Raw genomic sequence first — 26156 nt, 5'->3', positions numbered from 1 at the left:
CTAAGGAGAAATGGGCATCATCATCATCCCAGGTGAGGTGTGAGAGGCCAGAGGGTGGAGTCAGTGAGACCCCGGAAGACGCCAATGACCGCGGACAGGAGAAAAATCGAGGAAGCAACAAAAAGGTGCCAGCGGGAAACGTCGAACCGAAAGAAGAGTGTGGGGTAGAAGACGAAACTCCAGAGGACTGGAGAGAAGATTGGTGGACGCCCCCGGGGAATGCCTACACGCCCCCGAACTGAGGAGAGTGGTGGCACTCGTGGTATGTACCTCGGACAGGGGATGGAGCCTAGGGGATGGCTCAGAGAGTAAAGGGAAGTGGGAGTGGGGACACAAAAGGATATGAAATTAGCCAATTTGGTACTTCCAGCAGTGTGCAATCTCCTCAGGAGAGAGGGGATAATGATTTTTGTTTATTTACGTTCCTTCTTTCTCCAATTGGGCATGAATTCCTTTAATGAGGCGCAGCTAATCCAGATTTAGGAAACAAAATGACAGGGATATAGCGATCCCCTTGTAAAACAGAAAAGAGGGAGTAAGAAAGGAAACTTCCATATTACTTTCAAAGAATCCTTCATCCTGTTCTTATAGTTTTTTCTCTTTATTATACTGCTTGCATGAAAGTCAGAGAAAAGGGGGAGAGCACCTGAATGTGATTGAGCACTGGGGATCAATGTGGGAAATCACAGATAGAAATCATCATGTCTAAAGCGGAGGCTCTTATATTTCCCATCACTCCTGGTGTGGTGAAGGACTCTATCCTCAAACCCCATTGCATAAAAACAGTATACTTACCTCCAACTTCGTCTTTTTCTGAGATTCCTGGGGACATCCTCTTGGAAGAAGAGAACCCTATGAAAAAAAAGTAGAGGAGTGTTCATTGAAGGAAGAAAGAATAATAAAGACTTTTATCATTCCTATAATTATCTACAAAACCCCTTAAAATAAAAATACAGCAAAATTGACAAGCACATTAAGCCTTGCAATTCTTTTTCCGCCCGTCCCTCCCACAACCATATACTAAGCCAGCCTACTACACTGCTGCTGTGCTAAAACCCTCAACCTCAGTTATAAAGGCTGGGAGAGCCGTGACAGGATTATCCAAGGTCACAATCATGTCATCCGCATGGTGGTTAATGATGTGCTCCTCCTCACCAAAGGTGACCCCTGTGATATTGGGATTGTTCTGTATACGCTGGGCTAAGGGCTAATAGCAGGGGCGAGAGCGGGAACCTTTGCCGCGGGCCTCTGTAAATGAAAAAGGGATCTGAAGACAGCCCATTCACTCAATCACTTGTGGTTGCCCGTAATTGCTAGGGATCCATGTAGTAAGGCATTTGCCAAAGTCAAAGTGGGCTAACATTGCCTCCAAGTAGGACCAATGCATACAATCATACGCTTTCTCAGCATCTATGGCCAGGAGACATGATTTCCCTGCCAGAGCATTTGGATTGTCAATGAGATGGATTACTCGTTTTCTATTGTCAATTCATTATCTGCCACTGATACGGTGATCAGCTCCTCACAAATGACAGCCTTTAGGCCCTCCTAAAGGGTGGTGACCAAAGTGCCTGCTGTGTAATTATTGGCAAAGTAGTCTACTATCGCTTAGGTCATCTTCATCACATCTGGTCTATGAAATAGTGTCTCTCGCATTCGTCATGACCGAGAGAGACGGCACCCGGGCGGGAGAGCTACAGTGAGGGATATCGCTGCATGATCTGATAATGATTGGGGGTTTATCTCTATATCTGCGACTAAGAGTTGGAGCTCCCTTGTCCCCAAGAAGTGGTCTAGCTGTGCGTATGTTTTGTGGGCATGTGAGTAAAATGTACAGTCCCGAGTCTGGGGGTGTTGTGCCTGCCATAGGTCCCTCCACCTCATCTCCTGCAACCATTGGGCCCCTTCACCCAGATAGGATTCCTGTATACCCGAATCGGTGTGTGGAATGGTCTAGGTTATTGTCAAACAAGTTCAAGCCAGTCCCCATAAGCACCATTCTATCCTGTTTGGATTTCACCTCTGCCGGACTCGCTTCAGGAAATGCTCCTGACCCTCGTTGGGGGCATACGAGGTCAGTGCAAAAATGTTGTCTCCCACAGTTACGGAATAGACCAGCAGGCTTCGCCTAATCTTCATTAGCTTGTGGGTTACCTCACTCCAAAACTCCTGCAGAGGAGAACTAGTAAGGAAAAGCACATGATTGCATCCTGTGCCAATCGCCTGAGACCAAGTGTGTGTTCTGTAGGAGACATAGGGATGCTCCAATCTCCATGTATGACAGGATAGCCCGCCTCTTGGTCCGATTATTAAGCTCTATCACTCCAAGGATAACAATCTTTAATCGATCATGTGGAGATATAGGCGAGAAAAGCGCTGAGTGGTGACCTCAAGACGATTGTGACTCCCTCAGTCTGACCCAATCTCTTGGGCAAGCCCCCTGCATGCTGGAGTCTAGAGCATAATGTGTACCTTCATGTCGTGAGTACCCTCTCTGAACAGTAATACAAGAAACATAAACCAAAACATTATGACTGCAATCTGAGGTCTGGCGCAAGCCAGAAATGTCCCACTGGGAAATTGGCCTAACGGGCCTGCACTGTGGTCCAAGTAGCTCACCAGACTACCTCATCCCCTCCGTTCCCGGCCTGTCTCCCCCACCCACACCACTAACTGCAAACCGGATTATTTCTGATGCTCATGCTGCCTCTGGTCAGTCTGCATTGCAAGACATGCCCGCCCCCCCCCCCCACACTGGGGCTGGTTTGCTAGCCTCCCTCCTCGGGCTCCTCAAAGTTTAGCACTCTACAGCCTTTTGACAGGGACAAGAGCTGGTGGAGTTTATTCTCCCACCAGAAGATGGGAAATGGGTGGCCCCAGGAGTACGAAACGCCTTGCTCCGAAGGTAGGTGGTGACTGGGTGCAAAACTCATCTCTTTAGCAGTGTAATGGCGAACAAGTCTTGATAGAGCATCAGCACGTGTCCTTTGAATTGTAGGGGGTGCTGGTCCATGGCCTTGGGCAGAATGCTTTCTTTAATTTGGAAATCATGAACACAGACCAGTATATCCGCTGGACAGGCCTACTCCATTCCTCTGAGTCCCACCTTATATGCCCTATCAAGCTGTATCCCTCCCTCCGGAGAGGATCCCAGGATATGGAGGAAAAGGTCCTTAACATACTCTCCTACAACCTTTCCATCTGCATTTGGTCAGGGCCCCTCTGATGCAGATGTTGTTGCACCTTGACTGGTTCTCCAGGTCTTCAGCGTGTGCCTGTAGATCTATGTGTTAGTCCCCAAGCCAGATGATTTCTTGCTGCAACTGTTCTACCTGCTCATCCCGGCTGGTTTTATGATCTTCAAGGGTAAAGACCTGATCCTCCACCTCCACCAGGTCCTGTTGAACCGATTTAAATTCATGAGATAGTTCCTGTTTGACCGTCTGGAGGTTGTCTCTGAGGGAGGCAAACAGGGCCTCCAGAAAGAAGCATGCCTCAGGTGCCTAAGCATCCTCTGCATCGTGCATCAATTCCGAGGTTTGGACCTGTGGTTGAGCTCTCAGTTGGGTCCCATCGGGTTTGGTCAGCATGTCTTTAAGAGAGCGGCCCTTTTTCTCTCATGCCGCTGCCATGTTAGCTTGGTGCACCTGGCGGATTATTATGGGGAACGTTATGGAGCTTCAAATACACAGGTGGTATGTTCAGTAGGACAAGGATCAACCCGGCTGCCTGATCTGGCTTACGGGGGTCCCCGAGCATCCCTGCTATTGATTTCACACCTGTCCGCTCTGGTTGTACTAAGTGGTCTCCGAGACACCACCTAAATCTGTCCTGTGGTGTAAGGACCCCCTCAGAAACCCAACACGTGTCATGGAGGAGAGGTCTCAGAGTCACAGTCTCCTCTCTACTCGCAGCAGAGTACTGCATGGGTAATAGTGTAAGTCTCTATGCAGTGCCTACAGCCCAGGGCCCCTCTGCATGTCACACTCCCTTGGGGAGCTATCTTCGGGGACTTCCGGTGCTAAAGTTCTCACCAGTGATGTGGCTGCTGGTCCTCAGGGCCCTTCCCTTCCTCTTTGCCCCAGTCCTACCGCTCAGGCCCTATTTCGCACAACCCACCGCAGTCAGGACTCGTGGCTACACTGCTTGGCCGGGAGACTGTGCGCTGTGCCTTGCAGGTGGGCAGCGGCGAGCTCACTGCTCACCGACCCGCTGTGCTGCCATTCTGGTATTTGCTGTGCATTCCCAGCACTTCATAGTCTCGGCTCCAGAGTCGAGCCCTGCCGCTATTGTTTAGTTTCCCCAGTGCCAAGGGGTGATGGGCAAACTGGGAGGCTCTTGTGTGTCAGTTGGTAGGTAAATGACCAGGCCCTGCCAGTGGTGGTCACGGAAGGACAGGGAAACCTGTCCTATCAATCTGCCATCTTCACACATCCCTGCACTAGTGGTCCAGAAGCTTTTGGTTTCCGGGCCACACTTGACAGCTCTTCCTTGTCATCGGGAAAAAAGCAGTGAGTAATTGAAGCTGAGAAGCATCAATGGAAGGAAAAGGAAGTGGCTCCGATTTGCTGGAGATATGATCCCAGATTTTGGTAGTTGACTTGAAAACTGCATGAGGTTTTCACCCTGTTGATGGATTGCATTTGCGGTGATTTACAAATTGATCAGATTAGCTATCTCTTGTTAGAGTTTGAAAATCTCTCTTGCGTGGATTGAGGCTTCATTAACATGGTGGTGTTGGAGATGTAGAACTTTTCCTGATATTTTATAGCTTTTTCTATGTTTTGTTTTTAAATCAGCTGTCACGGATTCATTTCAACTCGCCAGATCTATAACATAGCATGTGTTTGCAGTCTTTCTGTTTTTGTTTTTGGACTTTTAGTAGGAGTTAAAGAATGAGTGATGCAGGTTTATGGTTTTTTTAACACATTTTATTGCATAAGATAGTCACGCAATGTATACATAAATCATTGGTCTCCTTGACAGGAGTTGATCTCCAATAGCAATATAGAACACAGACAGCAACATGCATCAACAGCATCTGCTCAGAACTCCCCTTTTATTAACTCCCCCACCCAACCCTGTCTGCAAATCACTGCCGTGGCTTAGAGATGTAAATTAGGATACAACCCCATTAGTTTTGGGCATCCTGCATATCTTTGTCCCCTCTATCGTCCTCAATCAATCTAGTGGTTACCTTCAGTCTCATCTGGAGGACCTCCTGAAACTCTATCCCCCGGGTCGGAGAGTAATGGAATCTCGGGGCGGGGGGTCGGGGGATCTCTCTAGTGGGCAGATTTTCCTGTGTCAGGCTCGGGGTCCTTCAAAGCATCAAAGCATCAACCAGGGCTTCCTAGGCTCTGGCTCTCTCAAACCAATCCCCCTCTGGGCATTTCGAAGCAGAACTCATGAGTGGTGCAGACTTTCTAGGACGGTTTCTTAATCAGACACAGCAGTAGCTTCTTCTTTGATTGGGCTGCTTGAAATGTTTTGCACTGGTGATTTCGTAATATCAGTCTGAAGCATGAAGGATTGTAGCTTCAACGTGGGATAAAGTTTCACACCAGATTTGAGCAGTAGCGAAAAATACAAGGAAGCTCAGACCAAACAGGTGTGTAGCAGTTTAACAGATATGTTTAAGTATTTTTATACTGTGAGTGAACTCTATATCTAACCTTGGTCCCACTATCTACGCTTGATCAAACACTTCCTGATTGAAACCTACAGCCTGTATTTTGTCAGTGAGATCTCATTCTTGTTTTGACACGGGCTCCTCGAACAATAGGTTGAATTCAACCCAGATCAAGATGTTCTAGGGTGAAGGCATGGACGTCATTTAGGGGTTGCCATGGGTCGCAGTTGTGACCCCTGGCTTGCCCCTTGCCACCCCTGGACCTGCCTTTGCGACCCCTGGCCTAAGAGGTGGAACAATCAGAGCCAGGAACATAGTTGCAACTAGTCCTTATGGACCTCAGGTGTGGCTCAACCCTCTCAATTTTTTTACTAAGTTAATAGTGAATAATGCTTCACCATTCACCATTAGTGCAATAAAAAATGGAGTACAATTAGTGGCAATTTGACCTTCTGTGGCAGCTCAGGTAAGTAAAAGAAAAATGCTTTTAAATGTATGTTGTGTGAGTGCTTGCAGATCAGTGTGTGTTTACGTGAGAAAGAGTGTGTGGATGTGTAAGCATGTGTGTGTGAGTGAAATTGAAGGTCAAAGGTGTGTGATGTCACTTCCGCTACCCTGGGCATTTTGCTGAAATGGCGTTCATGGGTAAAGGGTGTAGTTGAAGGGTTTGGAGGGTCAGTGAACAAAGCATACACTGCAGAAGTCGGTGTTTGACCTCATGGTTACAGGTTTGAATCCCTCTTCATCCTCCTTGGGCAGATAAATTGAGTACCACTGAATTGGGTAACAAATATCTGTTATTCTGGTCCAAGATGCGCCACTGGGTGACCATGCACTTTAAAAATACAACATCAACTGTGTTTTTTGCAATTTTCACCCCGGGTGGGCTGGGTATGCTCAGACGTGAGTCCCAGGCTCTCCACACCACTGGAGTCAAGCTATCCAGGCTGATGAAGGCTGATAGCCAGAAACCGGTCCGTGGATGCTTGATTCCGGTCTGGGAAAGACATGGATTGGTAGTTCGGAATGGACTGTTCACATGAGGCACAGGGTCAGAGCTGATTTACATATAGCAAGTGTCTAACCCAGGGTGGTGTGGAGTGCAAAAAAACCGATGGATTTAGGCCCAGATCCTTGTACTGGGGTGAACGTATGACATTGTTCTACATTCTGTCCATCAACTGCGTTTTTTGCAATTTTCACCCCGAGTGGGTTGGGTATGCTCAGACGTGAGTCCCAGGCTCTCCACACCACTGGAGTCAAGCTATCCAGGCTGATGAAGGCTGATAGCCAGAAACCGGTCCTTGGATGCTTGATTTCGGTCTGGGAAAGACATGGCTTGGTAGTTCGGACTGGACTGTTCCCATGAGGGACAGGGTCAGAGCTGATTTGCATATAGCCAGTGTCTAACCCAGGGTGGTGTGGAGTGCAAACAAACTATGGATTTAGGCCCAGATCCTTGTACTGGGGTGAATGTATGACATTGTTTTACATTCTGTCCATCAACTGTGTTTTTTGCAATTTTCACCCCGAGTGGGCTGTGTATGCCCAGACGTGAGGCTTAGGCTCTCCACACCACTGGAGTCAAGCTATCCAGGCTGATGAAGGCTGATAGCCAGAAACCGGTCCTTGGATGCTTGATTCCGGTCTGAGAAAGACATGGCTTGGTAGTTCGGACTAGACTGTTCTAATGAGGCACAGGGACAGAGCTGATTTGCATATAGCCAGTGTCTAACCCAGGGTGGTGTGGAGTGCAAACAAACGATGGATTTAGGCCCAGATCCTTGTACTGGGGTGAATGTATGACATTGTTCTACATTCTGTCCATCAACTGTGTTTTTTGCAATTTTCACCCCGAGTGGGCTGGGTATGCTCAGACGTGAGTCCCAGGCTCTCCACACCACTGGAGTCAAGCTATCCAGGCTGATGAAGGCTGATAGCCAGAAACCGGTCCTTGGATGCTTGATTCCGGTCTGGGAAAGACATGGCTTGGTAGTTCGGACTGGACTGTTCCCATGAGGCACAGGGTCAGAGCCGATTTGCATATAGCCAGTGTCTAACCCAGGGTGGTGTGGAGTGCAAAAAAACCGATGGATTTAGGCCCAGATCCTTGTACTGGGGTGAATGTATGACATTGTTCTACATTCTGTCCATCAACTGTGTTTTTTGCTAAATAGTCATTAGGAATGACGTATTGAAGCACAGGATGTATTTGTATGTATGTATTTTATTGCTTATTAAGCGCAACTGTCACCCAAAGGGCATCCTGGCGCTGAGACCGATCCAGAACCATCCATTAATGAACTACACTACCCTTGGAAACAAATGGGTCTTTAAGTCCCTTTTAAAAGTGGGCAAATCAAGGCTACTCCTCAATGTCAGAGGAAGAGTATTCCACAACTTGGCGGCCGTGAAACTAAAGGCACGTCCGCCCATCCTCACTCTATGTATCCTGGGGACACTAACCAGGAACGCCGAGGAGGATCTCAGAGGTCTAGTTGCCCGATACCAAGAAAAGAGACTCTGAAGGGGTAGTGGTCCCAGTCCATGCAGGGCCCTGAAGACAAGGCACAAAGCCTTGAATGCAATTCTCTGCTGGACCGGAAGCCAGTGAAGATCGGCCAGAGCTGCCGATGAAGAAGAGGAACTCGGGCGAGACAAGGCTAATTTAGCGGCCATATTCTGAATCCTTTGGAGTTTAAGGACCAGGATCTTCGGAGCTCCCAGAAGTAGTGCGTTACAGTAGTCTAACCTACTGAGGATGGAACTACGCACTACCTCTGCTCTGGAGTCCCGGGGAAGAAGTGGCAAGATTTTCCGAAGTGCACGAAGCAGGCCCATGCATGTCGCTACCGTCCTATTTACGGAAGCATCCAGCTGCAAGTTTGGTTCAAACAGAACTCCCAAATTTCGGGCCGATTCTGCCGCCTCCACCGAACCCGGGATAAAAGATGGCCAAAAATCAACCGGTAGTGTGCGGGGAATTCGGTCCGAGGAGCAGTAGAGTACCTCCGTTTTCGACCCATTGAACTGCAATGAGTTAGCTCGCAGCCATACTGCTGTTGCCAGCATGCAGCGGTGAAAAGAGTCCCTTGAGATTGTCTCCGATCCCTCAAAGTAAAAAAGCAACTGAGTGTCATCGGCATAATTTATGACTGATATGCCGAATGACTATCAGTGCTACCAAGGGACGGATTGGGCTAATCGCCGATCCTTGAGGGACTCCTTGATTCACCTGCCGAGTGGCTGATCGAAAAGGTGGTAATGCCACAGCTTGTTGCCTATTATCCAAATAGGAAGTTAGCCAATCCAAAGCCAGACCACTCACTCCCGCACTCCGAAGACGGCCTAGTAGTACTTTATGGTTCACCGTGTCGAACGCGGCCGACATGTCAAGTAGCACTAAAAATGCAGACTTGCCTCTGTCGACCCGCGTTCGTAGCTCATCCAACACGGTGACCAAGGCAGTCATGGTGCCGTGAGCCGGTCTGAAGCCAAATTGAACAGCATCCAGGCAGAGTTTAGTTTCCAGGAAGTTGGATAAGGCCCTTGTCACCCATCTCTCAAGAATTTTTATCGCAAATGGTAATAGCGAAATCGGCCTATAATTGGCCGAGCAGAGAGGGTCCAGAGAAGCCTTTTTCAACAAAGGTGTTACAATTGCCATCTTCCAACTGTCCGGAACTGTTGCAGTTGTCAGTGATTGGCAACAGATGGAATGCAATGGGGGAAATAGCTCGTCTTGAAAAGCCTTCCAGATTTTATGAGGCATTGGATCAAGCGGCGACCCCGAGGATAGGCCGTTGGCCAGAGTACGAAATTCCTCCAGCGAGGGAACTGGAAAACAGGACAGCTGAGGCAAATCATTTCCAACATTTGCCCCCTCGGATCCCAAATTATCAGGAGGTTCCGAAGAGGGGAATGTAGGCGACAGCGACTGTTCAGATCTAGTGAGTCCAGTCAAGATATTCCTAATTTTCTCCTCGAATGCAAGGGCCAAGGAATCGCACAGTTCCTGCGAGGCCGGTATTGTAGGCGCTGTACAAGATGGATCAGACAGACTCTTAACAAGCCTGAACAGGGTCTGTGATTTATTAGAGGCCTTCGCCAGAGTGTCTTCTAGGAACTTGGCCTTTGCACTTCTTAACTGGGCCTTGTATTCATGCAAGGCCACTTTATATGCCGCCTTGTCCTGTTCCCCGTACCCCCTCCTCCATGTCCGCTCTGCTTGTTTGCAGCGAAGTTTATGCTGCCCTAGGTCTTCACTGAACCAAGCATTTAAGCCTCGGGGCCTGTCTCTCACCTTACATAAAGGGGTCAGTGCATCAAGAGAAGATGTGATGTAACGACAGAGAGATGTATAACTCTTGTCCACATTCTCCTCCACTGTAAACATTCCCGGTAGTAGGGCGGGTCGGCTCGATTCCCTAAGGAGACGATTCCATTGTCGATTCAGCTTCATACCGCCCTGTCTACTGGGTATCAGCGGGACAGGCAAGATGAGAGACATAACAATTAATGAATGATACGTCCAAACCTGGTCTACAACCTTTTCCACCACCACCAACTTCTCCTCCGCAAATACCAAATCTAGTATATGCCCCTTAGCATGGGTGGGTACCAAAACCAATTGAGCAAGCTGAATATTGCTACAAGCTTGGCAGAGTTCTCGAAAAGCCAAGTCATGTGGGCCAGAAGGCCACAAATTGAAATCACCCAGCACCAGAAAATTAGTATGAGAGTTGGAGAGGTCGTAGATCAAATCGACCAGAGCTTGATGGGCCACTGAGGAAAGCGAAGGTGGCCTGTTGCATAGAAGGCCTGTTGCCAAAATACCTCCTTGGGCCGCGATAGAAAAGCCCATTAGCTCAAATCCTGATACCTTTTTGACCGCCAGCTCGGACAGGGAGATCGAATCTCGAAAGATGTATCCTATCCCACCACCTCTACCAGAGGATCGGGGAGTGTGCTTTATAAGGTAGCCAGGCGGGCAAGCCCAACCCAGTTCCACGCTACAGTCCATCGTGGCCCAGGTTTCGGTGAGAAATAGTATATCCAGCCGAGATGCTTCTATCAACAGGGCGATCTCAGCATGATGCTTAACAAGGGAGCGGACATTCAGCAGGCCGCAGGACAAAGTCATATGCGAAGAAGAAATGACCGAGCGTTTCTCACCGCCCATAGTAGGCTCCAAGGACTCAGAGGCAGCGGGACACGGGTCAGCCAGATGGTAAGAGGCAAGGGCACCAGAGGCGCCCGGGACGCAAACGGGCTTACCTCTGGCACACCTCCGGCGCGTCTACGGCGCGTCCGCTGCGCGTACCCGCTGCGCGTCTGCCTGCACATGTCAATTTATCCTATTACGCCACGCGGACTTCTGGCTGCTAGAGCCTCTGACCCCAACCAATATGGCGCCTGAGAGAATCCCAAGCGTCACTACCTCATCAAGATGGCGGACGGATCACCAGGACCGGGAACCCTACTACCTAAGTCCCGCAAAAAGCGGGTGAAGGCACAATTTAACTGCAGGTAAGCCTGACTATGCCCCAGGTGACAGCACTAGTAAGCGCCCAGCAAAAAATACAGCAGAAACAGCAGCGCAATTACAGCGGCGCAGTTTTAAAATAAACAATCTAGGTGCAGTTAAAATCTGTGTAATGCGCGTGGAAGCTAGAAAGATCTGAAGAACGTTGTCCGGGAGCTGCTTTAATAAGCTCTCCAATACGCGGACTTCCGGCTGCTAGAGCCTCTGACCCCAACCAATATGGCGCCTGAGAGAATCCCAAGCGTCACTACCTAATCAAGATGGCGGACGGATCACCAGGACCGGGAACCCTACTACCTAAGTCCCGCAAAAAGCGGGTGAAGGCACAATTTAACTGCAGGTAAGCCTGACTATGCCCCAGGTGACAGCACTAGTAAGCGCCCAGCAAAAAATACAGCAGAAACAGCAGCGCAATTACAGCGGCGCAGTTTTAAAATAAACAATCTAGGTGCAGTTAAAATCTGTGTAATGCGCGTGGAAGCTAGAAAGATCTGAAGAACGTTGTCCGGGAGCTGCTTTAATAAGCTCTCCAATACGCGGACTTCCGGCTGCTAGAGCCTCTGACCCCAACCAATATGGCGCCTGAGAGAATCCCAAGCGTCACTACCTAATCAAGATGGCGGACGGATCACCAGGACCGGGAACCCTACTACCTAAGTCCCGCAAAAAGCGGGTGAAGGCACAATTTAACTGCAGGTAAGCCTGACTATGCCCCAGGTGACAGCACTAGTAAGCGCCCAGCAAAAAATACAGCAGAAACAGCAGCGCAATTACAGCGGCGCAGTTTTAAAATAAACAATCTAGGTGCAGTTAAAATCTGTGTAATGCGCTTGGAAGCTAGAAAGATCTGAAGAACGTTGTCCGGGAGCTGCTTTAATAAGCTCTCCAATACGCGGACTTCCGGCTGCTAGAGCCTCTGACCCCAACCAATATGGCGCCTGAGAGAATCCCAAGCGTCACTACCTAATCAAGATGGCGGACGGATCACCAGGACCGGGAACCCTACTACCTAAGTCCCGCAAAAAGCGGGTCAAGGCACAATTTAACTGCAGGTAAGCCTGACTATGCCCCAGGTGACAGCACTAGTAAGCGCCCAGCAAAAAATACAGCAGAAACAGCAGCGCAATTACAGCGGCGCAGTTTTAAAATAAACAATCTAGGTGCAGTTAAAATCTGTGTAATGCGCGTGGAAGCTAGAAAGATCTGAAGAACGTTGTCCGGGAGCTGCTTTAATAAGCTCTCCAATACGCGGACTTCCGGCTGCTAGAGCCTCTGACCCCAACCAATATGGCGCCTGAGAGAATCCCAAGCGTCACTACCTAATCAAGATGGCGGACGGATCATCAGGACCGGGAACCCTACTACCTAAGTCCCGCAAAAAGCGGGTGAAGGCACAATTTAACTGCAGGTAAGCCTGACTATGCCCCAGGTGACAGCACTAGTAAGCGCCCAGCAAAAAATACAGCAGAAACAGCAGCGCAATTACAGCGGCGCAGTTTTAAAATAAACAATCTAGGTGCAGTTAAAATCTGTGTAATGCGCGTGGAAGCTAGAAAGATGTGGGTGGGTGGATGCTACTGCAACAATGAAGATGCTATTAGGCATTTAAAAAATGTACAGAGGATATCATGAGTCTCTGCGCAGGATAAATGGGCATGATGAACAAGTGCTTCTCTACCCATGCTTTAATTCTCTGTTCCTATGAATGATAATTTAACCTGAAGGTACATGGTCATCGAGCATGCCATAGTATGTGACTGTTGCTTTCAAAGAGTAAATCATACTTTGGATCAGACCAAGAGTTGAAAAGGTCATCTGCTACGCGGCAGCTGGTAATAACAGACGTTATGCCTTGAGAGAAGTACCTGGGATTAGACAGGGCTGTGTGAGCAATCCAACTATTTTCCATGTCTAGGCAGCCAACATGGAGATTTATTTCAAAACTGGCATCTCTCATAAGTGGGATTAATGTGCAAATGCCTCATTGGTGGTACAGTATGAATTTAAAACAACTGCTTAAAATTGAATGTATCTAAAACTGAAATTCCAGTGCTAGGCACAGCACACCACCTCAAAAACATTGATTTTCTTTGGCCATGGGCCGGATGCTATAGAAATCATATCTCTATTTCTCTAAAGTGTGCAAGCTTGAAATTATATACCATGCTGATCTCCGCATGAATTCTTAACTGGGAGCTGCAATTAAAATCTCATTCAGCCAGAAAGATATACCTTTTATCCCCAACAAGACCACCTCATTGTTGAGGTTTGGTCAAATGAGCGCTTGACTACTGCAATACCCAATGCCTCCCTGTACTTCGATTTAAAATCATACCACATTAGAAGGCTTCAGATGGTTCATAATGCTGCAGAGAGACATACTTCAGAAGCCTACACTGGCTCTCAGTCAAGGTCTGAAGCACATTCGGGGGGCGTGGCTAACCTGCCACGATGGCGGTCGGCTCCTGATAGTGCTCTGGAGGTGCCCGGGGTCTGAATCCTGCTGCTGGACTCCGATGGGAGTCCGGTTCTGTACAAAAGTGAGGCGGAGTGAGGAGAGCGTCTCCTGAACCGGACTGGAGACCCAGGAGTTTTTACTGTGCTTCACACGACGGTGTCTGCCGAGTGTGGCCTGCCGCGGCCTTCCACGGTCATCAGCCGAGCGCTCGAGTGTACAAGGAAACGAGCGACGGCCCGGCCTGCCCGACCGGAAGTGCCCGGGAACGTTGCCAGAGTGGAACCCATTGCTGAGGTGGGATCCCGAGACGGCCATCCCCCCCTGCGGTGGCACAGCATCGGATCGGCTGGCGGGCCGTGCGGCCCGGAGCGGACTGCGGCGCCTGCTCCAGAGCCCAGCATTACCCTTGAGGACGACTGTGTTTGCCCGAGAGTGGACAGCGTCTGGGACGCCGGGCTGGCGACGCAGGAAGTGGCGGTGAGATCTAAAGGGGCGATGCGGATTGCTGTTCCTTCGTTTAAGAACCCCCCACCCCACCTCCCCCTCGCCCCCTCCTTTGGGTGAGAGGGACTAGCCCGGTGCTGCTGTCCGGCTGTTCCTTGTGCGAGGAAAGGCCCCGATTTGTGGAACTAGATCCCGGGGGCTGGCAAGAGCGCACCTGGTGCACGTGGATGGTCCTGGGGCGGCAGAGCGGTGAGGGGGGTCAGCGACCCAGCGAGGAGCCACGATTGGACCCTTTGAGGAACACCACTGTAGCAATAAGACGTGGCATACGGATATTTGACCCCGATGAGGAGATAAAGGCCCCCCCGAGGGTAGAGGCGACAGTTGCCTTTTGAGGATCAAAGAGGGGTTGAAGTGTTTGCCCTTTGCGTCGATGCACAGAGGAGTGGTGCCACGGAGAATACCCCTTTGTCAGACACAGAGTTCAAGGGAGATCAATTGGCGCAGCATTCTTGAGCCTGGTTGATTCCAGAGCGGGGTTTCTCTGATCGTTCCCCCGCGTACTTATATTCTTACGCTTCCGTGCCTGCGGGACCCTGGCATTACGAGACTATCCTTATTTGCCTGGAATACAGTGTCTATTGCCGGGACACCTCCGCTTTCTTAAGGGTACATTCTTGAGGCTGGTTGCAGGGTGAGCACTACCACGAGCTAGTGAGGGATTCCAGTATGGTCCGGAAAGGGGCCAAGGGTCTAGAACCTCCTGATGGCCCGGAGACGACGCAGACTGGAGCGGGGGCTGGAAAGGGATGACCAGGGACCATGGACGACGGGAGCGAATCATCAACAGACAAGTTGGACCTCATCTTAAAGGAAATAAGGGACTCCAGAACAGCGATGAACAGCAGCTAGGGGCCTTGACTACCAATTTGTCCCTCCTGAAGGCCGACCATGGGAAGCTTGCGGACAAGGTTAAGGACCAAGGGCTTGTCCTTGCGGAGCTAAAACCGACAGTGACGAACCACTCTTCTTTCATTCAACAGCTTCAGGTGCAAGTGACTTCGCTGATAGACTGAGTGGAGGATGCAGAAGGAAAAAACCGACGCAACAACATACATGTCATAGGCCTTCCGGAACGATGCGAGGGGAATCGTGCCGGCGGATTTCATAAAGAGCTTGTTCCGAGACAATGTGGCTACTGAGGGTCTCTCTCCGTACTTCTGTGGATTCCGTCCGGACGACCTCGGCCTGGATGGCCACCCCGACCGCTGATAGTACGTATTCTGAATTACAGGGATAGGGATTTCCTATTACAAAAAGCTCGTGAGAAGTCGACCATTCAATTCGAAAACCACAAGATATCCCTGTATCCGGATTATACTGCTCTGGTCCAAAAGCAACGCTCGTCATTTCAACTGATGAAGAGAAGACTACAGAAGGCTGGCCTGAAGTACGCTCTTTTATTCCCAGCACGCTTGAAGGTGATCCACGCTCATAAGACACACTTTTTTGAAAGCCCTTCAGATGTTGAGGAATGGCTTGATGTGATGGATCTGGAGGAAGTCCTGGATTCTACTCATGAACAATCAGATCGGATGCCGGAGGATGACGTGAGCCAGACTGCGAGAGGATCCCTTGGCTCTGGAGTAAGGGGCGGATGACCTGGCCCATCACGACAACAACAGAAGAAATACCAACTGGGGGCGTTGGCGGCGGTGGGAGCCTTCCGAGAGGACACAGACAAGATTGCCATGGACTCAGAGGACAGCACGGTACATTCTGATTCAGACCACAGTTTTGTGCTGTTCCCCACTGTTACACCTAGAGCGGCTGATGACCTTATAGATAATTAGGAACATTGAAGACTCAGCTTGAATTGGACACGAGAAGACGACAGCAGTGGTATCCTTTCTTTGTTGTTAATCAACAGGATTTACGTTCTTTAATGTGATATTGGTATGATGCACTGTAAGTTAATTGTTTATGGGCGGGTGGCGGGGAATTGTACACCTTGACCTGCTTTCTTAAGTGATGTTGAGCAAAGCTACCCTGTACAGATACATTTTGGTTTTCTTTAGGGTCGCTTAAATACTCTAGGATCCCTCCCCCGTTCCCTCGCTGTCGGACATTCTACATCTTTGTACCCCGGGCAGACCTGCTGTCGAGCAGGTGGAGCTAGATTGGACTATTACATCACTGGTGCTACAGGATAGCCGCCCCCCAATGGTGCATGCACCATGTACTGGTTTGAAATGTTGATTGCTTTATTGTTGGGCCCAGCGCTGTTCAGCGGCTGTGCCGAGTTTTGTTGGGAGTTAGAGTTAGTTCTGGGGAATAGGGATTCCTGGTCACCAATGGAAATAGATGCCAGCATAGGGCAATGGTTGCTCTTAAATGAGATAGAAGATGCACATGGCTGAGATTAAGGGGAAGTACCAATTACTCAACTGGAATGTGCGAGGTCTCGGGGCTGTACATAAACGTCATCGAATCTACTCATTCCTCCTTCGCAATCACACACAGATCGCCTTTATACAAGAATCTCATCTCACTAATGCAGAATCACAGAAACGGAGGAAGAAATGGAGGGGGTCGATCTACTCCACATCCTACTCTGCATTTTCCCGGGGTGCGACTATATGGGTCCGACATGGGGTACCGTTCATAGAGGAGGAAAGGAGGATGGATGACCAAGGCAGGTACATCTTAGTTAAAGGAACACTGTACGGGAGCTTGATAGTGTTGGGTAGTGTGTATGCGCCCAATTTTGATCAGGACAAGTTTTTGCATAAGCTGGGCTTGGCGTTATTGGACTGGACGGAGATACCTTGGGTGCTGGGAGGGGATTTGAATGCGGTCTTGAATTTAGACATGGACAGGTCACATCCCCCCATCTAGGCTGCTGGAGTTGCTAGATTGACTGATTTCTTTGCTTCCTGGGTTGGTGGTTGGAGGTTGGAGGTTGTCCGATACATGGTGGGAGCTCTATCCCATACATAGGGAATACTCTTTCTATTCACCACTACATAACCTGCACACTAGAATCGACCGGTTCCTATGTTCCAGATCGCTGACCGCTAAGGTGGAGAGGTCAGAATATTTAGCAAAGACGTTTTCCGACCACAGGCCCTTGTCCCTTGTGCTTCACTGGGGTAGAGTACCAACCCCGGCTCCCACCTGGACACTCAATCCCTCCCTCTTAGAAGATCCCCCATTTCGTGGAACTTTGCCTGATGCCCTTGTTGACTATTTGCGGTTAAATTGGGATTCTGCCTCCTCCAATCGGGTGGCCTGGGATGCTATGAAAGTTGTGATCAGAGGTGTACCCATAGGAGAGGTGGTGGGAGCCAGACGGGAGATTCACAAGAAGTTATGCGATGTGGAGGCTCGTTTAAAATCCCTGGAGCAAGCAGGCGTGGATCCGGACAGGAAGAGAGACCTACAATTAGGATACATTAACCATGCAGAGGTTCTGGAAACATTGCGGACGATAGGTTATAGGGAATATTTACGTCGTCAGCACACGGAAGCGGACAAGTCTGGTGCGCTTTTGGCCAGATTGGTGCGGGATCAGCCAGATCCACCAACTATTACTCAAATACGTGACCCGGCGGGTGCCTTGGTTCGCACACAAAGGGAAGTAAATCATGCCTTTTGTGCCCACCTACGTAGCCTCTATGCATCCATGGGCCTTGAAGACCCTGTGCAAATAACTGATTTTCTGAATGATCTCATATTCCCAGTACTGTCGGAAGGCACACAAGAGTCACTGGAGGGCCAGATTACGCAGCATGAGATACAGCTGGCAATAAAGAGCCTCAATCATAATAAAACACCCGGCTTAGACGGGTTACCTGTGGAATTTTATTCAACCTATGCAGATATCCTGGTACCTGTCCTTGAGAAGGTATATAAAATAGCGTTTGAGGAAGGGCAGCTACCCGATTCTACCATGCAAGTGCTGGTCACCTCTATACCTAAACCGGATAGAGGTACTCTAGACATGGCCAATTACAGACCTCTCTCTTTACTTTCGACGGAGTACAAGATCCTCAGTAAAGCCTAAGCCTTGAGTGTTCAACCCCATCTTCATACACTGATTCATCCAGATCAGTGTGGTTTTCTTCCTGGGCGTAGTACCTCATTTAATACGCGTAGATTACATGCCCTTATTGCGGAGTCGCCTCCTGACCTTCCAAGGGCCGGCTGTATAGCGCTTGACTTGAAACAAGCATTCGACTCTTTGTCCTGGTCCTTCATGTTTGCATCGCTGCAACGCTTCGGCTTTTCAGACGCCCTTATGCGTTGGATATGTTTACTGTATACCAACCCTACGGCTCGGGCGCACACAGGCAGGTATGTTTCTGACCGCTATACAGTGCATAGAGTCACTCGACAGAGGTGCCCCATATCCCCGATTTTATTTGTTTTAGCACTAGAACCTCTGGCACTGGCGCTCAGAGGTGACTTCGAACGGTCCGGTATTCTGGTGGGAGGGGTATACCATCTGATATCCATCTATGCTGCCGACATATTATTGTATTTCAGTGACTTAGGAGCGGACCACGCGGCAGTATGCCAGGTCTTCCAGCAATTTGAGACATTATCGGGTCTGGCGATTAATCCTGACAAATCTGTAGGATTCTTTTTTCAGGAAGGATTGCGCCCCTTACATAGCCCTTTTGGAACATATTTGATTCCGGTGGACCCTGTGTCATTTAAATATTTGGGTATACAAAAATATAGAAAGACTGATAATCAAATTGATGGGAACATCAAGAGGGCGATTGCGCATCTCCGTGGTAGCGTAGGATTCTGGACTTCGCTGCCACTATCTGTAATGGCAAGAATCGCCCTTTCAAAAATGATTATGCTCCTCCGCCTATTATATTATTTTGTGAACATACCTGTGATTCTCCCTCAACACGTTTTTAACTCCATCAACACTCTCCTGATTACCCTGATATGGGGCACTGGGCGACGACGTATCGTTCTGCGGAAACTTTCACTGGGTACCTCGATGGGTGGGCCAGGAGTGCCGGATTTCAGAGGCTATTACGCTAGTCAACTGCAATGGCTATCGTATTGGACAGCGAGTAAGAACCTGAACGAGATTGCCTTTACGAAGGAACGTCTAGACCGGGGACACCTCCACTCTTTGTTGCTGCCGAAAACTCTGATCCCCCGCATTGTTCTCCCCTTTTACACACGGCTTTAAAATGTTGGAAGAAAGCACTAGCCTATACGTCCACGACGCCCCCTTACTCGGCGAACATTCCATTGTTAGGAATCCCGACGCCGCAGGGTAGACTCACACGCAACGCACTGCAGACTTGGGCGGACAACCGGGTAGAGGATATAGGGGCCTTTTTTGGAGATGACACACTATTGGATCATAACACCTTCCTACAGATCACAGGAGCCCTACCAAGATTGTATTTACTGTTTGCCGCGGTTTCACATTATATTAAAAACACATGGGCACCTCAAAGAACAAAACCCACGCAACACGAATTAGTTCACTTGTACTATATGGGTGAAGGGGGTCATTTGGTACATTGGCTTTACACCGGAATCAGGGAACATGCTGCACTACCACTTATGGCCCTTAGGGCGACCTGGACACAGGATCATGGCTCAGATCTGTCTGATAAGACTTGGCAGTTGTTATTAGAGCACCCAAGAAGTGTCTCTCGTAACGCCAAATTCAGGTTTATCCAGACGATGGTGCTCCACAGAGCGTATCTAACGCCCACACAACTACATCGTATGTTCCCTGATTCCCCACACTGCTGCCCACGTTGTCACGGTGATGAAGCCGACTTTCTTCACATGCTGTGGTCCTGTCCTCGATTGTCAGGTTATTGGGTAGAGATATGTCAGACGCTACACACGATCACTCAAATGACTATTCCGACGGACGCCCTGTACTGTCTAGTGGGATTGCGTAGGAGATCTGAGGCATTCAAGGTCAAACTGAAATTCTTGGACCTTGCCTTGGTTTTGGCGATTAGATGTATTACAATGAGGTGGAAATCCCCCAGACCCCCCAGGAGTTCTGCATGGCAATCGGACCTAGTGCAGTGGAGTAAGGCGGAGGGAGCAGCTTTACGGAGAGAGGAAGAGAGAGGACATAGGAAACAACCCATAGCGCTTGAGAGGAATGGGATGGAATTGCAGCTGGGGGGAATAGATTTTATTGCCCCTCGAGTGGATGATTCTCAATAATCTGCTTAGAATAGTAGACGCTGGTCAAGGGACTGCCCCCCCATAATGATGTTCTATAGTAGCAGGTTATTGCCTACTGGAGATATGTTTTAAGTGTACTGTCAGTTTCAGCCAGAAGCGACCAGGAGAGGGTGGGTTAAGAGAGGGGGGACTGTTAGAAGTAAAGTTTTGTATTTTATTAGTGCCTATAGTTTGGTCTGTAATGCCTCACACATGTGATACCTGAGAGAATGATTATCAGTGAAAGAATAGTGGAAATTTCTTGGATTTCCATGAACTTGAAATCATAGCTGGATGACGAAGCTGAGGCACGTGGGATATTCCAGAAGAGTGTAAAGATATGTGTAGAAAAAAGTAGAAAACTGACTGTGATATGACAATGATTTGAGATGTATGTATATTCTACTGTACAGTCACCAATAAAAGTTAAAAAAAATTTTTTTTTTAAAAAAAGGTCTGAAGCACATTCAAGATTATCTAACTTACTAACAAAGGAACTGAAGGTTTAAACAATCAGGTAGATTTAGAAAGCAATTGTGCGATTCAGCCAGCTCCATTTGAGGTGACTTTCTTATTAGCCGTTTAAGGTTTGAGCCAAGTATCTGACTTCTTGACTTTGTGATAAGTCCATTCAACGTTTCTCTCCCTCTCTCTGGTAAAACCCAGAGCACATACATTCTGTGCTAAACCAGTCTACGAGGTACAAAAGTACTTTAATGTGTCACTTAAGAGTGAAACTTCACTACTGTTAGAGCAATACATTCATTTACTTCTGGGAAATTGGCCACTCTTTCGACATTCCAACTTTAGTAATCACCAACCTAAAGTACTTCACGGACATCTGTACCAGGGACATCGTACCAAACTTCAAGAAACCCTTCTTAACTTAACCTGTCAACTTCGTCCAGACAAAACAACCAACACTTTGCATCGCTGACCTTACCACATTAGAAGAAACTGTTTTTTCTCTTTACTCTTACTCTTATTCTGATGTCTGAATATCTTGCCTCTAAATCATAACTCTTCACACTCTCATGGCTAAACCACCCTAGACACAGTGGAGTAATTACTCCTCTACCTGACAGACAATTAAAAAATGACTTCCTGTGGTAGAATGGAATAGTACAGAATTATGTTGTACCCAAAGAATCATCTTGAAAACATATAAAAACAGACAATCCTCTAGATATTGACCAATGAACACACATTAACCTGCTGGCTCTCTCCACCAACCCAATATCTTGTGGGTGATAGAAAATGCACTTCACTGTCAGATGCTAGAACCAAAAAGAAATTCTGTCATGGAAACTTTAAATGAATAATTCATCCTACTCGTAGTTTCAGGATGCCACACAAATATTTCTACAGTCCATTAGCACAACAGCAAATGTAAACTTATGACTAAAAGCAGAGAAAGGACCCTAAATATCAATGCCTACTTTTTATGGGCATCCATGCATTAGCCTGGGATGCCAGGTAGGTTGAAGTGTAGAAACGTACTGGAGTAAAACCTAGGTGTTCAATGATTTACATATTGAAAGTAAATATGTAGTAGATTGTGGTTGGACGGCCATGAAATTCAAGAGATAAACTGCCTCACACGAAAAACTGCTGCAAAATTCAACTGCTGCTTAACTGAAGTACTGGGACACACTTGATATGTGAAGAACTAAAAAGTGAAAGTGCTTTTATAAAAAAAAAAAAAAAGTCTTCTCTGGTAGGTAGGAAGGAAGTATGTACTGGTAGATAGATGACATGTTTTACAATGAGCAGTGTTGAATGCCACAGGACCATTCATCGCAGTCTGTTGCTCAGGAATGAAAACGACCTGGGCTCGCTGAGGGGCTTTGAGAGTAGGAAGGAGCGGGTGTTCTATTGATCTAAATCCCTTCAGCAGGCTGTCCTACCAATATGACATTAGCGCAGTCAAGCTTGGAGAGAAATGGAACTGATGGATTATGTCTGCTGGGGCTGGTCTACATGAGAAACAGTTATTTGCTTAGTTTAAAATGACATAAATCCCATTGGCATTTTGGGGAAACTGTGTTCACACCAGCAATGATGGGCCAAAAACCAAAGAATAAATTAAGACTAAGGTTACCATGTTCCAAAGTCAGCAGGCCAGTAGACCACATCTTCTCTGCTATATCGCGGAGGAGGCTTATAAATAAACACTAAGGGCCCGATTAAGAGTTTGCCAGTCCCAAGACTGCCATACAAGCTGTGGCGGTTTGACCTCGGCAGTTCAACCGCCGTATTACGAGGTGGCCGGATTGAGGTTGGATAGACTGCCAGTGTACCCCCGACACCTCCAGTCGGCAGCTGCCATAGGACGGTTTTAAAAAATTCACTGCCGTCCGTATTACGAGTTGGCTGTCCGATAAGCCCACCGTGGCGGGAGAATCAAAGGATTTGGGGTGCATACTCACCCCTCTCATTACAGTTCGACATGGATCAATTTCTCCAGGTCCCCCTTCACAGCAGCATCTTCACTCCAAAGAAAACGATCCTGCTTGCGGCAAAATACAGGCAAGTCAGTTTTGTACCATTTACACATTGACTGGACTGGCCACATATGGGCCAGACTCCAGCAATGGGTAGGTGGTATTATTACACATGTATCATGCATATGTGTACATTCGACACATGTGCAGTCGAAATATACACACAGGCATCGATAAACATGGAAAGCCATTGACCACGGCTGGCCCAAAAGCAATGCTGGCTCCCATGCGGGAGCCAGCATTGCTTTTGGGCAGAGGGAGATGCTAACATGCAGCTCCCTCTGTCCAACAGCAATTCTGTTCCACTTTCAGCAAGCAAGAGCATTTTTAATGCTCTTGCCTGCTGGAAGTGGAGCAGTGTTTGCTATGGCTTGGCAGGAGCGGTGCTCCCGCCAGGCCATAGCAAGCTGCAATGTCACAGGGGTGGGCACCACGGACATTGCTAGAGCTTGTCATGGGTGGGGGGCGGTCCCCAGGGCCATCAACGGCTCCACGAGGAGGGTCGTTCAAGTATTTAGCCCCGGGGAGGTGGTGGTCCTCGTGCTCGGGGGGGGGCGCAACAGACCCCCTTAGTTATTCTGTATGTAGCCGGGGGAGGTGGTGGTCCCCGGGATCGGGGGGGGGGGGCACATGCCCTGCCCCCTCTTTTTTCGAAAATTAAAGCCCCAAGGATGTGGCAGCTCCTGGGCAGCGTGGAAGGGGGGTCTGCGTGGCCCTGCATTCGATTAAGAAAAGCCCCGAGGAGGTGGCAGTCCCAGGGGCTGGGGTAGGGTCTGAAAGGCCAGGCACCCCACCCCTCCTATTACTGTAAACTGTCCCAGGGTCCTGACACATCCAGGGGCTAATCCCTAACAAACTGTGGGAGACCAATGTTTTTTTTTCCCAGTGTGGCGCTCGCTGAAAATGTAAGCTATTTTGGCCCTGGGCGGTCCCAGTGGCCTAGGGGGTCAGGGTGTTTCTACCCTGCCCCCTTTAATATTTCTTCTGAGTCACAAGATGGCTGCCCACACTTCCTGGTTTGAAGTGTTGCCATTCAATCAGATCTCAGCGCGAGATCCCAAGGGGTCGTGGATCCACAGGGTCTCTATATATACACACACCTGGAATTTTACATTTCTCCACAACTACTGAACGGAGTTACACCAAATCGCAAAAAGGCACTTCCTTGTACCGACATCTACCTACCTTCCAAACGTGGTGTAATTCCATTCAGCAGTTCGGTCTGTAGCTGTGTCTAAAGATCCTATGGGAATTAACATGGAAATATACACTGTTAAGACCCCACCCCCACACCTCCACACCCCGGCTCTCAGCCCCGCTTGCTGGATCACCCCGAAGCTTCCAAGACAACAGCTGAAGTGAGAGTCAGTTTTGAAATTTGAGATAATCAAACGGCGCCAAAGTTATGTATATCTTAATCTATAGCGTGTTTTTGTGGACATGAGTCTGTGTGTGTGTATAGCATGTGTGTGTGTGTGTGCATCAATCAATCAATCAATCAATTTGTAAAGCGCGCTACTCACCCGTAAGGATCTCAAGGCGCTGAAGGGGGGGGGAGGTGGGGGGTGCCGCTACTGCTCGAACAGCCAGGTCTTGAGATGTTTCCTGAAGGTGAGATGGTCCTGGGTCAGTCGAAGGTGTGCGGGGAGGGAGTTCCATGTCTTGGCCGCCAGGTAGGAGAACGATCTTCCTCCGGTGGTGGTTCTGCGAATCCGAGGGACGGTGGCGAGGGCGAGGCTGGTGGAGCGGAGCTGGCGGGTGGGATTGTAGAACGAGAGGCGGTTGTTGAGGTATTCGGGGCCTGTGTTGTGGAGCGCTTTGTGTGCGTGGGTGAGCAGCCTGAACGTGATCCTCTTGCTGACGGGGAGCCAGTGCAGGTTTCTCAGGTGGGTAGATATGTGGCTGTGGCGAGGGATGTTGAGGATGAGTCTAGCGGAGGCGTTCTGTATGCGTTGCAGTCGTTTCTGGAGTTTGGCTGTGGTTCCTGCGTACAGGGCGTTTCCGTAGTCCAGTCGGCTGGTGACGAGGGCCTGGGTGACTGTCTTCCTGGTTTCGGTGGGGATCCACCGGAAGATCTTTTGGAGCATGCGCAGGGTGTTGAAGCATGAGGACGAGACTGCGTTGACTTGCTTGGTAATCGTGAGGGAGGAGTCTAGGATGAATCCCAGGTTGCGTGCGTGGTCTGTGGGTATCGGTGCGGTGCCCAGCGTCGTGGGCCACCAAGAGTCGTCCCAGGCGGAAGGGGATTGTCCGAGGATGAGGACCTCCGTTTTGTCTGATTTGAGCTTCAGACCGCTGAGCTTCATCCAATCTGCGACATCTTTCATTCCGTCCTGGAAGTTGGCTTTGGCAGTGAGGGGGTCTTTGGTGAGGGAGAGTATCAGTTGGGTGTCGTCGGCGTAAGAGATGATGTTGATGTTGTGCTTGCGTGCGATGGCGGCGAGGGGGCTCATTTAGAGTTGAAGAGGGTAGGGCTGAGTGAGGAGCCCTGGGGTACGCCGCAGATGATCTTGGTGGCCTCGGAGCGCAAGGGTGGGAGGCGGACTCTCTGGGTTCTGTCGGAGAGGAACGATGTGATCCAGTACAGGGCCTTTCCTTGGATCCCAGTGTTGTAGAGTCGGGTTATTAGGGTGCAGTGGCAGACGGTGTCAAAGGCGGCCGAGAGGTCAAGGAGGATGAGGGCGGCTGGCTCTCCGTTGTCCATCAGGGTCCTGATGTCAACGGTGGCTGCGATGAGGGCGGTCTCGGTGCTGTGGTTGGCTCGGAATCCGGACTGGGATGGGTCGAGCGAGTTGTTTTCTTCGAGGAATACAGTCAGCTGTTTGTTGACAGTCTTCTCGATGACTTTAGCCGGGAAGGTGAGGAGAGAGATGGGGCGGAAGTTCTTGAGGTCTTTGGGGTCTGCTGTTGGTTTCTTCAGTAGGGCGTTGATTTCTACGTGTTTCCAGCTTTCCGGGAATGTGGCTGACGTGAAGGAGTTGTTAATGATGTTCCGGAGGTGGGGTGCGATGATGGCGTCGGCTTTGTTGAAGATATGATGAGGGCAAGGGTCGGAGGGGGAGCCGGAGTGGATGCTGTTCATGACGCGGGTGGTGTCTTCGGTGCTGATGGGGGTCCATGCGTTGAGGCAGGAGGTGGGGGTCGTTGGTATGGTGGTAGGAGGCGGGGTCTGGGGTCCGAAGCTGTTGTGTATGTCTGATCTTGCGGTGGAAGAAAGTGGCGAGGGAGTTGCAGAGGTCTTGTGACGGTGAGATGTCGTTGTTGCCGGCGCTGGGATTTGAGAGCTCTTGGACGATGCTGAAGAGTTCCTTGCTGTTGTGGGCGTTGTTGTCCAGCCGCTCTTTG

At 49.2% G+C, this 26156-nt stretch overlaps 1 protein-coding gene across 2 annotated transcripts in view; it reads right to left on the bottom strand.

Moving 5' to 3' along the window:
- Positions 1–26156, bottom strand: part of PLBD1 (phospholipase B domain containing 1) — a 386856-nt gene that overhangs the window by 294535 nt on the left and 66165 nt on the right. For both annotated transcript variants that reach the window (XM_078641128.1, XM_078641133.1), the window contains exon 2: positions 796–852. In XM_078641128.1, coding sequence (XP_078497254.1) covers positions 796–852 — 57 coding nt within the window. The remainder of the gene's footprint in view (positions 1–795; positions 853–26156) is intronic.

The sequence above is a fragment of the Lissotriton helveticus genome, chromosome 1_1, assembly GCF_964261635.1.
Source record: "Lissotriton helveticus chromosome 1_1, aLisHel1.1, whole genome shotgun sequence".
NCBI classification, from domain to species: domain Eukaryota; kingdom Metazoa; phylum Chordata; class Amphibia; order Caudata; family Salamandridae; genus Lissotriton; species Lissotriton helveticus.
Note: the sequence above shows the minus strand (reverse complement) of the source record. Positions and strands in the feature narration are given on the sequence as shown.